This window comes from Trichosurus vulpecula, chromosome 7, assembly GCF_011100635.1.
Source record: "Trichosurus vulpecula isolate mTriVul1 chromosome 7, mTriVul1.pri, whole genome shotgun sequence".
Classification (NCBI taxonomy): Eukaryota; Metazoa; Chordata; class Mammalia; order Diprotodontia; family Phalangeridae; genus Trichosurus; species Trichosurus vulpecula.
In genome coordinates this window covers 20,004,281-20,021,741 of record NC_050579.1, presented here as the reverse complement: position 1 = coordinate 20,021,741, position 17,461 = coordinate 20,004,281, and the positions used below count along the sequence as shown (strand labels likewise).

The window sequence follows — 17,461 nt, the reverse complement described above, 5'->3', positions numbered from 1 at the left end:
TGAAAACAATGAGATTAAATGAAATGATTGATCCTACAGCCATAGGAAGGCCCTGGAGATTTGAGTGGAGGATGGATCCACTGGAGCAAGGAGAGACCAGGAAGTCACTGAAGCAGTCCAGGCACCAGGTGATGGGAGCCTGCATGAAGGGGATTCTCGAAAAAGTGGAGGAAAAGGGATATGTGAAAACAAGGGATGTTGGTAGAGGGAGAGAGAAGAGGTAAGGATGACCCTGAGGCTGAGAACCAGGGGCTAGAAGGCGGCTGGGCCCCCTGACAGGACCTGGGAAGGTTGGACAATCCACGGTTTGGGGTGGAAGAGAATGTGGCTCACCCACAGCTGCTCACTCAGCTTCTATTCCACACAAAACTGAGAGTGAGATCTTACGAGTTGCTGCCCTGAGCCTGTGCCTTGGGCTTCCACCACAAGGGATCTGGAGGTGGGGGGGCTACCAGTGGCATCCACGTTCCTGCTGCTCTGGGTGTTCAGATACCTCGAAGGGTCAATGCTGCTCCAAGAAAGGAAGAAGGCCGAGAGCTTCGACAGCAGAGGAATGCAATGGGGGAGCACCAGGGAAACTGAGCAGGTGTAGCCCCATGACTGGAGGTTACGGGAGGGTGGGATACAACCTGATCTTGGGCTCCCAGACCCCACTTTAGAGACCACTGCTTTGGGTCAGCAATTCTCAAGGTTTTTGGTCTTAGGGATGCCTTAACATTCTTAAAAATGCTTCAGGATCCTTCCCAAGAACTGTCTCTGTGGATTATACCTATTGCTATTCACACATTAAGAATTAAACATCTTAATACTGTTTTGAAAAGAGTTTTGACTTCATAGACCCTTTGGGAGAGTCCTGGGGCCTCTTGGAAGTCCACAGACCACACTTGGAGAAGCCAAGTTGCCCAAGCAGTTTTTCTTGAAGAGCACATCACTCCCCTAGGGGCTCAGTGAACTCCAGAGGCTCCCAACCCCAAGGGTCAAATAAAAACTCCTCCATTTGGCCTTGAAACTCTTTACAAACTGGCTGCCACCTCTCTCTTGTGTCTTATCTCATGCTACACCCTCCCAATGCAGTCTGTGTACAAGAGGATCTAGGTCATTCTTTCTTGGGAGTGGACACAACAGTGACCTTTTGTGGCTCAGAGGGAATGGGTATGATCAGGCTACACTTGGGGAGGCTTTCTGACTTAAGTTTAGGGCCACTGAATCTGGAGTGAGCCTTTCTTTCCTTCCCTCTCTCCCTTCCCACCTTTGTCTACTCTCCAGGTCCTAACATGCAGGTGAATGGCCAATCCGTTGGCTGGCGCACTGTTACCCATATCTGGGACAAGCTCTACAGATGGCCATTGAGCTGGAACTAGAGTTGACCAGGGAGAAGAGAGGGAACACGGCACTTAGGACACTGTTCATGGCCTTCAATCCTTTCAAGCTGCCACACAAACCATGGCTGGGAATCTTGGCCAGTTGTCTCTTGGCCAGAGTCAATGTCTCTGACTCCAGATCTATCAACAAGAGACACCATGTTCTTCATGAGGGTTCTCATTAAAAGTCCCTCATGCCCCTTTATACTCCTCCCATGCAGAGGATGCCAAGACAGAGTAGGGCCAGAAGGGGTCCCTTGGAGGCCATCAAGTCCAAGGCTTCCATTTTCCAGCTGAGGAAACCAAGATCAGAGAGGATGAATATCTGGGCCCGGTCAGTGGCTGGTGAGTGGCAGAGGCAGGATTCATCTGCAGGGCCACTGGCTCTTTCTGCCTGACCCCCACAGCTTCTAAAAAGCCCCAGGAGGCCGCCCTGAACAAGCCAACATCAGGTGTCCTTAGGCTTGGATTTCTGAATGTCTGAAGTGTTTCCACCGGCAGAGCTTCCAGGGTCCTTCTTCTGGTTCCTCCCTAAGAAGCTCCCACTGACCTCTGTTTGGGAACAGGAAAGGAGCCCCTGCCCCATCAGGCCCATCACAGTAGAGTCCTAATTTTCCAGCTGCTCTAACCTCCTCATTCACCTCAAAGAAAGCCGGTAGTTCTGAAGCCAAACACACTGAGGCCACTTATTTAAACAGCCTTTTCTTGTAGTTTATTGCACATCTCCTTTTGCATGAAGTTGCTCTATTTTAGCTCCTTTTCAACCCTTCCTGCCAAATGTATAGATTATAATGCTGATTTCAGTTATAATTAAATAGAGCGAGGATTCATTAGCCTACAAAAGCTTCACAGAAGGTGTTCATAAAAAAGTGATTATTTCATCCTCTCCCTGGGGCCTCCCAGAGTGGGGAGGGCTAAGATGCTGGGTTACCCAGAGTTACTGGGATGGACTCGAGATTCTGGGGCTCATGGCTGCAGGACACGACAGAAGAGGCCTCCCAGGGCAGGGAGGAAGGAATTTACACAGAGCTTTGAGATTTAAAGAACGCTTCACAAACATGATCTCACGCGATCTTCCCAATCTCCTTGGAAGGTGCTATCATTATCCTATTTTACAGAAGAGGTTAGAGGCACACAGATGTTAAGGGATTTACCCAGGGTCATGCAGCAAATGTGTGTTTTTGAGGAAAGGGCTGCTGTCAGAGAAGGGAAATTGGAAATTGGCTTTCAGGAGAAGCTAAAGCCCTCCTTGGAAATCTCTGACAACTTAACTCATCCGAGCCTAAGAAGTGCCCAGATGACACAACCAGAGGGCTGATGCTTCTGTGCGGCCTGGGCAGGGCAGGCACAGCCTTAGCATGGAGTTTATGACTATCTTCTCTCAGGAGACGGGATGGCCAATAATTACTCTTGAAGGAGACAGCCGCACACCTTTTAAAAATGGGTTTTATCTCCAATAAGTCCCTACGAATTTTGCTAAACTTTAGCAGACAGGAGTCTATCACCTTATAAATATTAAATCATTAGTTTGGAGAAAGAAAATGTGGGTATTCAGAGGGCAATGAATTTCTGTTCATATTAGGTCATAGGAAAGGGCCAGGGGCTGGACATGCGGACCTGTGCCCAGGCAGGGTCACTGAGCTGGCCCAGGGCACCAACAGGCTCAGAGACAGCCTGGCCGGGTCAGATTCTGGCTGGGCCCATGACATCATGCTGCCCTTTTGCGGGATCACAGAGGTGACCAAATCTCATACTGTCATTTCACAGTAGAGGAAACCCAGGCACAGGGAAATAAAAGGACTTACCCAGGCAGAATTCAAACTCAGGGCCTCCTGATTCCCAAACTAATGCTCTACCCACTGTGCCAACCGGCTGCCTCATAAAATATGGGGTTTTGCAGCCTGCCTGGTGAAGTTAAAACGGACCAAGCGGCAGACACAAAGTAAGCAACAGACTCAATCACCAGGATGAGACGCACACATCAAGAACGGGAGGAGGACAGGCCCAGAAGGCCCCCTCCTTGTGAACAGTGGAGCACATAAGAAGGTGTAACCCCAGCGGGGGCCCATCGCGGGGGCCACGGAGGTGCTTCACGCACACGTCCCAGGCCGTGGCTCCCGTGGCTCTTTCTGGTGTGGATCGGTGATGAGTGAGAGGGCTACGTGTTAAACTGGAAGGAAAGATAATTAGAAAGTGGGGAGAGGAGGAGAGGGCGGGAAGGCTAATCGAGGTGCTGGGCCCTGCTTCCCAATGGGGAGGTGTGCTCCCCAATGGTGGACGCCAGCCCCGTTCCCCAAAGGACAGCCAGGAATCACCTACGTGGAAGTTACGCTTTCTCAAGGAAGGAACGTTTTAAACAATGACTGGGTCCTGGCTCGGCCCCCAGGAGCCTCCTTGACCCAGAAGGAGCCCAGAGTCACGTGTGCTCATGCTGGGAGCTGCCTGTTCATGAAAAGGCAGACTGAGGGGCCAGACGCATCCTGGGACATGGTGTGAAGAGCGAGCTCGCTTAAAGCCTGAAAAATGGAGCTCAGGCCCGCCGGATCCTTGGTCTGCAGCTGCAAGGCGCTCAGGGAGCATCTGCACCAACCCCTTCATTTTACAGGGAAGGGACGTGATGGGCCCAGGTCACACAGCTCCTAAGTCCCCTCGGATTCTTTCCACTCTGCAGCTCTGTTGTTTGCCACTGGACTCTAAGCTCCTGGAGGGCAGGAACTGGCTTCTTTCTTTTTTTGGTAGAGCTTAGCACTGTGCCTGGCACATAGTAGGTGCTTAATAAATGCTTGTTGGCTGGAAGACGTCATATTGTGTACTAAAAACAGCCCCTCTCCATGGCCCTTCGGCCCATTTCATTGAGAACGAATACAGAGATGGCCTCAGAACAGACTGCTCCTGTCCATGGCTCCTCAGACATCCTACGGGCCAGGCGTCCCTCATCTCTAAGCCTGTTTTAAAGTATGATGAATGGTGCAGAGGAAGCACTGACGTTCCATGTGGGGAGAGACCATTCACAGTGTGTGATGAAGCAGAATGGAGGAAAAGGAGGAGTCCACCCATCACAAAGACACTGCTCTTTGCAGACTGACACAGGATCATGGATTTCAAACTAGACACGGGGGGGTGGGGGGTGGTGGCCCTCAGCCCATTCTGCAGACAGGAAAACCAAGGCTCAGAGAAGGTAAGCAACTTGTCCAGGGTCCTACAATTAGTGAGCAGAATTTGAACCCAGGTCCTCCTGACTCCCATCTCTTATGCCATTCTGTCTTCCTCATACCAATAAAAGCAGATGAGCCCAGGCCCCATCTTTGACTCTTAATACATGCCAGATGTGGTTTCCTCATCGGTCATAAGGGAATGACAGGGCCCAATCCCATCAAAGCTCTCTGAAAACCTTAGAATGCTAAAGATAGGCCAGTTAATATTATTAATTATGATAAATATTAAAGTAAATGAAATTAAAATTGGGTTTACTAAAATAAATAAAATGATATGATAATAAACAATAAATAAACAAGCCAAAAACCAAAGCAATGAGTCTAAGAATAACAAACTGGAGAAACATGAATGTCCTGCACATCAGAGCCAATCCGGGCACTCAGGCGCCCCAAGCAGTGACTGTGACAAAAGCGACGAGTCTGTCTCAAAGGCTGCTGCCAAACGTGTACAACAGGAGTGCTCCAGGTTCCAGGTGGGACAATCTGGAGTCAGGACAACGCCACACTTCCTAGCAGTTTATACCAATAGCACCAGTGTCCCCCAGGATGGAAGAACACGTCAAAAAGAAATCAATGACAAAGAAGGAAAAAAGCCCCATGATTCCCTGTCTCTGCCCGACCCTTGTGAAGCCCCTGTCCACTCTCTCCCGCCTCTTCCCTGGCCCCCCTCCTCTCTGATCTGTGCTCTCCGCCCAGTTGCCAAAGTCATTTTCCTAAACCTGGCCACTCAAGTCTTCTGGGCTCCCTCTGCCTGAAGGCCTCCTACCTTTGCAGATGAGATCACTCTCCCTCCAGTCTTTCCCAAGCCACCTCAATTCTTATGCCTTTCCTCCTAAATATTTCCTGTTTTCCTTTACATGGCTAGTTGCTGTCTCCCTGTTAGACTGTAAGCTCCTTGAGGGCAGGGACCATGTTTTGCTCTTTTTGTATCCCCAGTGCTTGGCACAGTGCCTGGCACACAGTAGGTGCCTAATGCTTATCGACTGATTCTATGTACTCTTTTTCCAGCCAAGCTGTCTCTTCCTAACCAGGCTCAGCGTTTCGGCTTGGGCTGCTCCCCGCCCCACCCCCCTCTCCTGCCCAGGCCTGCAGTGCTCTCTTCCTCTTAGAATCCTTGGCTGGCTTCTGTCAGGGCTCATCTCATGTGCCACCTCCTACAGACAGCCTTTCCTCACCCCCGGGGTTGCTGGTGGTCTCTGCCCTCTCCAATAATCTCATGTTGTATTTATTTTGGTGGGTGCTGTAGCCATTTTTTTGGAATGTAATCTCCTTGAAGACAAGGGCTACTTCATTTTTGTTTTAAATTCCCAGTTTTCCAGCACGCAGCTTGGTACATTTTTTGTCTCTGCATGAAGCGTGGTGGTGGATTGTTTGAAGGTGTTGGCATCAGACCCCTTGATCTAGCCCTAATGAGCAAAGCAGCCCAATGCCAATCAGAAAGATCTCATTCATAAAAAAAGTCCTCTCTTAGCCTGGATTGGAGTTAAGAATACGAATTGTGCACATTGGGGAAAAAAAAAACCCCTTCCAAAGGTACCTTATTCAATTAACCCCACTCCTCTGGGGTAAGAGAGTTGGGCGCATTCATTTGGTGAGGGCTAATACGCCTTGTGCTCGGGTTTGCTAGCAGGGCAATCTCGATTCCTGGCGACAAGGGGTTAAGATAATTAAAATGAGAGAAGTCTTGTTACTAGAGGACATGTTTGGATTATTAGATCAGATGGAGGTGAGGGAGCAATAATTTTGGAAGGAATAGTGTGGGATTGTTTCATTAACCACACAGTATTAAAGAATTCCCCCAAGATACGGTTAAAGAACATTAATTTGTGAAACTGCGTTTCACTTTTTTGTGAAGGCAAACATTAAAATCCTAACTGATTGGGGAACAATTGCTGTATAATAAAAGCGTGAGGGCTCGAGTGCCCCCGTCCCCTGGGCATCCCACGGAATGTATTGGAGCTGGGCCCTGTCATGGAAACAAAGGCGAGAAAGGCAAATTATATAATCATAGTGTAATTGTGAGGGTCAGAAACAGCCACAACATGAGAAAATTAGACAGAATCTAGAAATCAAACATGATGAAGGGCAAGCGTCAAGGGCGCTCCCTGGGTGAGTAGATGGGAGACAGGGAATGAGAAGCCTGAGTTCCAGCCAAGGGTGGGGGACATTTACTGGCTTGCTAAGCCAGGGGGAGGGGGGCAGGGATCTCCATGGTCCTTCTGGTCCCCCAGGCTCATTCTCCCTTGTGCCTCAGGCCCTACCACATCCTCCCTCCTCCTGTCCACTCCCAGGGCCTGGACTCCTCCCACCCCCCACCCTCAACTGGCCTTCCCTGGCTTGCCATCCCAAGGGCCGCCTAAAGAATCTTCCTTAAACACAAGTCTGACCAAGGGAACCCTCAGGTCAAGAAACTTCTGGGGTTCCCTAAGTATTATTGCCTTGTGATAATACACAAATGCCACAGCTTGGCATTTAAACCCTTCCCCAGTTGGTGTCCTTTGCACACTCCATGTGCTGAGCCAACCCAACCCATCTACCTGCTGCACCTTCAACAAGGACCTCCATCTCCTTCCAAGCCTTTGCCCAGGCTATCCCCCATGCCTGGAGCACCGTCCCTCCTCACTGCTGCCTCTCAGAATCCCTAGCGTCCTTCAAGGTTCAGCTCATGAACGAATATGGGAAGCATTTTCTGCTCCCGAGTGGTCGGTGCCCTCCTCAAATTACTGAGTACAAACTTATCTCTTTCTATGTTTCACCCCCGCAGGAGAATGGAAGCGCTTTGAGGTCAGGGCCTACTTGTCACTTTGCAAACAGTGTGTCATAACAAAATGCTGGTTTGGCCGTATTTCATGAAACTCATCATCAAACTATAAAGTGACAATTTAGTCCAGACCAAGGCAAACCCAGCCCATTGGGGGGATAACTGGCAAGGGATTCCATGAGAACAGCAGCATCAACACCTGGGGCCTCGGGAGTACCAGGGCTTCACTGGACCTGACTGGTCCACTGGCCCTTTAATATGGTTGTAATATGATGATGGACAATATCATATACGGCATTATCACAACATTAGGTGGAGATGTCTAGGGTTCAGTGCCGGTGGGCTATTTAGGACAGGACAGCTCATCTCCCCAAAGCAAGGCTGCCCCTCCACAAGGCCCCCGCTGCCTCCCTGCCCCCATCACCTCTTGCTCCTCCCACCAGGCTCCTCTTTGTAAACTTTCCCAAGCAGGCCCCAGAAGCCTAGGAAAACCTTACTGTGCTCTCTTTGGTTCTATATGGTAAAACAACCTAGCAGAAAGGAATTGTGGAAAAGAGATTCAGACCCAGGCCAGGTCATGCTTTTCAGGCAGGGAGACCAATCACAAACATATGGAAGAACCTCCAAGAAGGAAAAACCCTACAAGCAAACAGGGCCATCCCCTGCTGGGCTGTGACACACTCCTTTGGGACCGGCTGGTTTGCAGAAGGTCCAGGCCAGCCATGCTCCTTCTCAATGAAACCTCCTCTTAACCAAAAAGAAATGGCCTCACAAAAGGAATCCAAGCCCCTCCCACACACACACACACACATACACACACACACACACACACACACACACACACACACACACACACACACACTTTCACAAGTCCGTATGAGAAATCCCATCGCTTCTGGGGAGGGGTAACCAAGACACCTCTGAATGATAGGTGCCCTTATGCCTTCTGAGAGAGGCACCTTTTGTAGTTTTCAATCTGTTCATCCTCTCAGAGGCATGCTGAGGCTGAAGCTCCAACCAAGAAAAATGAAGCCCAATCCATACACAAGACTTTAAAATTGGAGTGAAATTTAACTGGTGCCTTTCCAGATACGGGGAATTAAGATGGAACCTTTGGACAGTCTCCTAGCAAGGACAGTAACCTAGCAAGGTTAAGGGCCCTTAACAAACACGATTTGGGGTTTTCTTTGTTTTTTTTTTTTCTCCCACCTTCAGTGAAGCTACAACCAAGACCCCAAGACTACTTCTTTAAAGCTCTTCCATCAAGTTGATGGGAAAGCCAGAAAGTCTTCCAATAACTAATTCTATCAATTTACCATCACATTCTCCTAAAGGAGTATAAGCTGTGTGATCTAGACCTGCACTGTCCAGAAGTGGCCCCACTAATTTGCCACTAGGCCAGACTGCCGTGTACCTCAGAATCATGGCAGCTCACGTGGCCAAAGCCATTGTCCTGATTTCACTAAGGGAGGAGGATGCACTGTTGGGTGTGAGAGGGGTCCTTACTTTGAGTGTGCTGTTCTTGGCACTCAGTTGCTGCTCAAGCTGGGATATCTGGCTGGCTGAATTCTCTCGGAGCTTCGTCAGGCTGGCCTGGAGTCGCTGAACATCTTCTACAAGCTGGGCGATCTCCCGCTCTTTGGCAGCCAGTTCAACTTCCAAGCTGGAACGGGTCAGTACCTCTATCGCCTGCTCCTAGGAAGAATAAAGCAGATGATGAAAACTGCAGTGATTCCAGTCAAGACACTGGGTCAACTGGGAAGGAGAATCAAGCCTTGGTCATGGGGGAAAACCACTAGACAGAAAAGCCACCATGTTACCATAGAAGATGGTCATGTTGAGGGACTTAGAGATGGGTAAAACAGATTCAGCATTTTACTGACTAAATATTTCAGATTTGAAACAGGAGCGTGAGTTTTCAGGCTGGGAGAGATCTTCACTATTATTCAATAGAATGGCAGCTCCTTGTGAGGAGGGATTATTTCATTCTCTATAGCACCAGGGGGCCACTTAATGGATCCTTATGGATTGAGTGTTTGATCCTTGAGGCCAGGATGGTCTTTTTGCCTTTCTTTGTATCCCCAGAGGTTAGCACAGGGCCTGGCATGAAGTAGGTACTTAATAGATCCACTGAATGATCGATCTAGTTGATTCTCCTCATTTTCCAATTGAGAACAATGGCTTGGGGGAAGTGACAGGCCTGACGTCATGCAGAAAGTCTAGGGTCCAGTGTTTCAGCAGGCCTAGATGCCCTCTGTCACATCAGAATGCAATCCAAGACCCTTTCAGAGAGGTCAAAATGACTCCTCCTGATCCATTTCTAAATGAACTATTTGTAAGCTAATGAAGCCTACACAGTGGCACATAATCAGAGCCAAAATTTGCTAAAAGATCAGAGGTTCCTGCGTAGGAGAAAACTCAGGGTGCTTCTCACGTAAAATGACACAGTAATTTTTTTTTAAGCCAGATAAACAGACATTTAAAAAATGAACACTATCATCACTACCAAACCATCTGAAGAGTATTTATAGAAAACATTCAAAGCATAGTAACTGGTCAGGAGGCAGCAGGGCCTGTCACCAGGGTATGGAGATGGCAGTGCGGAGGCTGGCTTACGCAGTCCCAAAAGTTCACCCCTGGGAGCTAACCTTCTCTGCAGAAACAGCCAGTAGGAAGAGAGACGACTGCCTTCTCCAAGTGAGTTTCACTTTGGCACGGAAAAGGAGGGAGGCAGGAAATGTCATATGCTAATTAGGTTGCCACCATGTTTTTAGCTTGGTAGTGGGTGGTAGTTGGCCAGCAAAGCTATTTATGATGTGTTTCCCTTGAGAAATTCAGCATTCTTCCTCTTGGATTTTCAAAAGTTGTATCCGAGGCTCCCTCCGCTAGATATGCGTATTTGTATTTGTATAATGTAATACAACCTGTTTCCTCCAGGGTTCTAGAGGATGAAAAAGGGCCCAGGGATTCTTAATGAGATCTCTTTCTTGGTTTCTTACACTTAGTCATCGAGATTGACTTTCTCTTTGGTGAGGAGCACTGCTGAAATACTCTTTATACACTTGCTCAAAGTATTCAGCTGCTATTCAGAAAACTGAATGTGGATCAAATAAACATGATTTGCTGAGAGTCCACTATATGCTTAGCATTGTTCTAGGCATCGTGAGGGCTGGAGAAGGATAAGGATAAGATGTCACTGCCCTCAATGGAATTCAAGTCTCCTTACAGACACAAATCTAACTTAAGAGAAGTAATTATACAACCATTAGGGAATAGATTAACTATTAAAGGATAAACTGTGTGATATTAACTAAGGGAAGTAGGAGCTCAGAAAAGGCAGAGAACAGTGTGGGCAAGAATAGTTAGAGAAAGGTTAATTTAAGAGTTGGGAGCCTAAACTAGGCCTTGGAAAGTGGGGGATATTTAGAAGTCAGCAATTTAGGTTGGGGGACTGCAGGAGTGAAGGTACAAATGAGTGTGAAATGAATCAAGGAAAGTGCGTTCGCTGGCCTGAGTGGGAAAAAGCGGAGAGGCGAACAAACCTGCTTAAACAAAATGCTGAGAATGGTGAGGGAAAAACGGATAAAAGCACAGAGAGTGACTCTGATTATGACCAGTTCTTAGAGAAGAGTAACTGATGGAAAACAGCTACTAGAAAGGCCACAGGCCCAGAAATCACCAGAGAGAGCAAATCAGTGCCTTGGATGCATTAGGTCCTTAGCCAATGTCCACGGCCTCATGAAACCACAAAGAGCAGTGGAGGAAACCCGGCTGGCAGCAACATAGTGAGAGATGCATAGAGCAACCAGAGAATGTTTAGTGATCAAACTGGGAGATGGAAACAGCAATGGGGATTGGCACAGACAGTAGCCAGCAGAGCTGTGCCACTGGGCTGCAAATGCCGTGGTTTCCAGCATGTGAGAACAGGCCATGGAAGTGCCCCTTAAAAAGATGAAAGTGAAAGGAATGACTGGGGATCTAGCTAAACACAGGAATGATGGACCAGCTCTGGAGGCAGCTGATCTAACGGCACCCAGAGGTCCATTTTCCAAGGCCTCAAAAAAGGGGAGGGTTTGTAAAGGGTGGGAAAAACCATGGGTGGCGTTAAGGACCCCCAAGTGACTGACAGTGTGTGCATGCACTCTCATCTCTAGTTCATCTTTAAGAGAATGGCCTCTGTCTGTCTCTGGGCACAGGCAGGTTCTCCTACATGTCAGTCCACATGCAGACAGTCACATCTCCAGGCATGTCAGAGAATGCTCTATTGATAAGCCATCCTCTGCTCCTTTTCCTATCCAAGGAGTGGGATGCTAAAGGGCTATTAAAAACCAAGGGAAAACTTGATTTTAAAGTAAGACTGGGACAGAGTCAGATGAGTCAAGTAACTGAAAGTGCTGAGTGTTAAATCTTCATTTTTATCATGGAGAGAAAGAAAACCATCGAAACCATCCAAGAATGTGAGTCTCAATTCAAGTCTTCCCTCTCGGTTTAATGTAAGACTAGTTTCTCCTCCCCTATTTAACCCTTTGCTCTTCACCTCCCTACCATGAATCCCATTCGATCACCGATCTAATGACAAGCATTTATTAAGCACTTACTGTGTACCAGTCACTGAGTGAGACACTGAACGTACGCATTAATGAAAAAACATTTACCAAGTGCTTTCTACGGGCAAAACACCAAAGAAGTGAAAAGTGAGACAATCCCAGCTCTCTGTCTCTGTTTCTGTCTCTCTCTTTCTCCTCCTCTGGAAACAGTCCCTGCCCTCAAGGTACTGCAGTTCTAATAGGGAAGAGAACAGGAAGATTTTCTTGCTCTTCTGTTGTCCCCTCCCACCCAGGGCCTTGGACCCAGCAGGCGATCAGGGAACACTTGTCAAGTGAAAGGACAACAGGATGAAAGGAATAATTATCACGGTGTGTGACGTCACACAACATCTTGTGATAACTGGGCTCATTTAGCTTTTGAGCACAAGACTTGAGTTCTAGCTCCCTTACCAGTCATATAACTATGGGCCTCAACTTCCCCTTCTCAAAATGTTTCTGAAACAATGCTGGGGATTGGCTCAAGAAAGAGTTCTGAATCAAAGCATTTAAGACACTGGCCCCACACAGGGGAAGATTGGCATCTCCCAGATACCAAGGGGGATCTCAGTGGATTCAGGAAGGAGCTTCTGGGAAAATTTAGGAACACTCGTATCATAGAGAGACTCAGAGTAAAAAGGGGGCACCTGACATCTAAGGCCTCTGCTCTTTCTTGGGAAGGAGATGCTGCTGTCAACAGAACAGTGAGTTTAAAATAATTAAATAACTGTAAGCCTCGGAAACCTTTCCCCCACCTATATAACTTATCCCATCAATATGTACCTTAGTCTTTTTCTCCCCATCCCTTTTGGTGCCAGAGTCAAATTTCAGTTAAAATTATGCCTCAGGAGGATACCAAAGATGCTTTTCTAGGTATGATGTAACCACAAAAATATCTTGTTCTACAAAATATTCTATATCCAAAGACATTTTAACTTCCAGGACACAGGTTGACATTATAGTGAAGTGCAGGAAGTACTGAAAAGATCCAGGCTCAACTTATGACTCTAAGAACAACAATAATAATGGCTGACACTGAGAGGACAACAACCTGTGAGGCAGGGGCAGTGATCCTCCTCATTTTCCACAGAGGAGAATAGAGTGGCTTAAAAGGGACTTGCCCTGGGCCACACGACTGCACTTCAGTCTCCTGATCTGCCTCACTCTCTGTTTCCTTTTCTGTAAAATGGGTATAAACTTATAGGATTGCTGAGGGTATCAAATGAGATAGCATAAAGTCCATTGCAAACCTTAAAGAATTATATACAGGCTAGCTATTATTGTTTTTGTTATTATTAATTCTATTCATGTTAATTACATAGTTATAAAATTATAGGTAATATTTAATTATTAATATTATTTTATTATATATAATTATGTATTATATATACACTTATAAATAATTAATTCTATTATTATTAAATGAGAAATAAAGCCTTTTTCACAGGATCACCGATCTAGGGCTGACAGAGAGGACCTCAACAACCATCCAGCCTGACCCCCTCATTTTGCACATGAAGAAACTGAGGCCTAGGGAGGTCATATAACTTGTTCTGGGTCACATAGCAGGTACCTGTGCTGGGATTGGAATCTGGGTCTTTGAGATTCAAAGTTGAGTGCTTTCTCCATTTGGCCACTCCAACTCATTCCAAACTAATTATATAATCTTAGAGCTGGAAGAGACTTTAACAATATTTTCATTCAATACATGCATGTTACAGAGTAGGACACAGGTGCAGGAGGCTGAAGGTCTTGTCCAAGGACATAGACTGGGCCTTGAACTTATGACTTCCACTGCATGGCCTCACTCAGTCCTGACCTTTGGTCTGATTTTATTGTTTTAGTACAGAAGCCAATTTCCTTCTTCTTTTTTTTTTGGGGGGGGTTTGTGAGGGTGGGTGGTTTGGGAGAAAGAATTAGTCAAAATGAAGACCCTAAAAGTGTGAAGGTCTACACAAACTCATGTATTTGTGAAACCAACCCTCTGGAGTCAACCTGGTCAAGACCCAAATGAATCAGATTTCTAGGGAACAGCTACTTTAGAAATTTTTAGAAATCTTAGAAAAATCAGGAAACTGACAAACTGATTAAGCGGAGGGTCAAAGATTTACATTCAGCTTTTGAAGAAGCTGTATATATCAGCTTCAGCTCAAACCACTAGAGAAAATAAGGGAAGGTTGTTATTTATTATCTCTGGTCTGCCTGGCAAACTAGGAGCTATTTCTCAGTGGGGATGGGCACAATCAACGTAAGAAAACAAAGACGACCAAATTTTACTTGTTTGATTAAAAACATCCCATCCCAACAGCTATAGAAGATGGCAGCCCTCTTGTGACTCTGACAAGGCCTCAGCACCACGGCCTCCATCTTATAGACTTGCTGAAACAAATATTACTATCTTATTAATAGAGGCCCAATCTAAAGGCTGATTTGTTTTTCTATAACCATATTATCTTATATTTCTACACTCTCTCTGGACTGTGAAGATAAATGTTTGCCTCTCGACAAATTTCTTTCCTTTGGGTGTGACCTTCTGACTCAATAAGCGGCCCCCTATAATGTAAACGGGTTAAAATCATGTTCCCTGAAAATATAAATTGGTTTCAGTTTAAAATATCAATTCCAAAATAAGAATCAGAAGAGGGAAAGATGTCGTCCCCCCACCCAGCCTAGACACGAATATAAATTGCAGACGTCGAATCACATGAATGTTAGAAACCTGTAAGAGCCAGTAAATATTATATTCTCTCACCACATCGGGCGCCTTCTGGATCTGCGTGGCGAGCTGGAGAGATTTGTTAGCTGACGAGAGTTGTTCCCTTAAGGTCTCTGCCTCTCTCTGAGCCACCTCTGCCCTCTGAAGGAAATGAAAAGGGTTGGAAAGAGAAAGTACGTTCAGTTTAACAACTGACAATTATTACAGGAACATTCATCAATTCATGCCTGACTGACTATAATTGATTTTCCTAAACACTCAACCTAATAAATGCTAGAAAAAAACATAGAATGTGATGGATTTTTATTTTAAACAGTACAAGGAAGAAATAATTGAGCGATTATGACAGTAATTTAACGCTAGGAGCAAGGAATCCCCTGCTGATACTAATGCTTCGGCCCACTGAATTTCCCAGACTGAATAAATACAAGTGGAAATGGAGTCTTTTGATTCAATTTCTTTCTCTTCTCATAGACCAAGAAGATTTTATTGCAGGCTTACTCTTGGGAGTAATTCTCACGGGTAAACAGTGAATTAAAGACACTTTGGCCATTCTCCCCCGAAAAACACGCACAATGTTGGTCTTGTCTTTCTTCAGAAAGTATTTCCATAAACGCGAAGGGCGTAAATGCAGCTTCGCCTGCGAGAGTGAGGGTTTGTTCGACATGGTTAACCCTTCGCCTTACACTGATTCCCAATACCGAATGGCTAGAAATGTGCAAGTCCTGGACCAGTTTATAAAGCGAACTGGGCTTGGGGGAGGAGGAAGAGAAGAAACATGGACGTCGGGGAGAGACAAGGAGGGAAGGATGAGAGATGTTCTGAGAAAAGGCAGGGAGGAAGAGAACGAGAGATTCTGTATTCTCCACCCAACCAAGAATTCATATTTGAGGTCCACAGAAGAAAGAGACCTACAGAGCTCCTAACAGCAACGAACTTCTGCCAATCACAAGAGGGGACGGTAATATCTGGCTACTTCAATTTCCTAGGGTAATATTTAGCAAATGCCCCTTTATGCATTCCCCAATTACTGAGTTTTTAGCCTCCATTTTATGATGGCTACTGAAAGTGTACTGAGCATAATTTGGAGCATAAAGTTGTCCAGAATCTCACTGAGAATTTCTCCCTAAGACCAGGTTTATTTAGACTCCCTTTTAGCTCCTAGAAAATATTCACAAGGAAGAAGTATGCTTAAACTAACTAGGATATTTATTATTTTTTCTTCATTTGTATAAAAACATTTAGCCAATAATTTTAAGTACCCAAGGAAAAACAGAACAAAAAAGTTAGTATGCCGTGATACTTTCTGTTGAATCCAGTGTTGTATAAGTAATGGGTTTTGCAGCCTTAAGCAATTTTGCTGATGGCTTCCATTCAGAGCAGCATTGTTTTGAGATTCTATTCACTTTGCATGCAAACAAACCACAGAGGATATTTCTAATAGATGTTACATCTGCATATACTGTATGCTGTCAGCTGCCCTTCCTTCTCGCATATTTTCCCTAGCCGATTTCACACATCTGTTGTAATCTTGTGAATAATATTAAACACAATTTCACAGTATGCCTTGCCGTGGAGAAGGCTAAACAGACACTGGAGGGGATGGCTTAAGGTGGAAAGTGGGGTTCCAACAAAGCCCCCACAAAGAAAGGCTAGTAAGCAGCACACCTGAGAAGGCTGAATCCTCTCTCACTGATGTCAATTCCTAAATTATTAACCCTGCAAAATCTTTTATTTATCATGAAACATTATTCCAAGTTTCTTTCTGATTCAGCATTCAAAATGTTTTTGATAATCACTTTGTACTCAGAAAAATTTACCCTTCTGATTTAGCTAAATCCTTTGGCGCAAAATCCCTTCAATGCTGCCACGAAAATGGCTATTGTGACATTAGCTCTTTCATTGACTGAAAATACTATCCTGCCCAGAAAAGAAGCCATTATGGAACCAACCAACAGGTTATAACCATGGCATTGACTTTTCCTTTAAAAAAAAAAGTTGGTGTTGGATTATCTTAGAGCAGTAACAACGCGGTCGCCATGCTGGATTCACGAAGGGCTGGCAGAGGACGATCATCAAGTTCACGCTCCTCCGCTCCAAGCAGGCTCTCCTCCAGCAGCCGCATCTTTTTGTCACATTTGACTGGATTCCGTTATTTCAGTGTAACTTGCTTCAAAACTCCCTCAACTCTCTGACGTCAACGATGACGTTGTATTTGTCTAGAATGAGAATCCCATGCAGCAGAACAACGATCCAGCTAAACTCTTTCGAACTCTAGGATGAATTTAGATTTTGGAACCTTGGAAAAGAGGTGGCATGGATCTTGTTAGACAGGCACTGTAGGCATCTTTAGTTAAAAATTAATATTTTTTTGTTATAAAGTTAGCAACCTCAACAAAAATAAAGTAAAAGAAATGACCCATCCTCACCATAACCACATAATTAGAAACATTTACAATAAAAATAGACTTTAATGAGCCACAATTACTTCTAATAACGCATCAGTTTTATGCTCCTTTCTGTTAGTTCTCTGTCCTGCTCATGACACTGTAAGAAATGGGGCCGGGGGGGGGGGGGCGGGTGGGGAGAAGAGTTTTGTTTCCACAGACTTGAAGGTGTCCCTCCGCCCCTCCCCCACCCCGGGTTTAGCAGAAACCAGGCCTCAGGTAGGTCGGGTGAAAGGTCAGAGGCTTGTACACATGATTAAAGGAGCCATTAGAGGAGGGCGTGAAGTAGCCAGTCCAGGGGTTGTATCTGACCAGTGAAAAGCCTGGTGGGAGATTCAAGGTGAGGGTCTATAAAAGGACTGGCGTCCATCTGAGTCC

The 17,461-nt window shown here is 45.9% G+C and overlaps 1 protein-coding gene across 1 annotated transcript in view; it reads right to left on the bottom strand.

The window, feature by feature from the left end:
- CUX1 (cut like homeobox 1) overlaps window positions 1-17,461 on the bottom strand; it is a 347,958-nt gene that overhangs the window by 59,394 nt on the left and 271,103 nt on the right. Inside the window, exons 10-11 of the mRNA XM_036768125.1 lie at window positions 14,673-14,777; window positions 8,844-9,032 (exon numbers count right to left, since the gene is read on the bottom strand). Of these exons, the coding sequence (XP_036624020.1) occupies window positions 8,844-9,032; window positions 14,673-14,777 (294 nt within the window). The remainder of the gene's footprint in view (window positions 1-8,843; window positions 9,033-14,672; window positions 14,778-17,461) is intronic.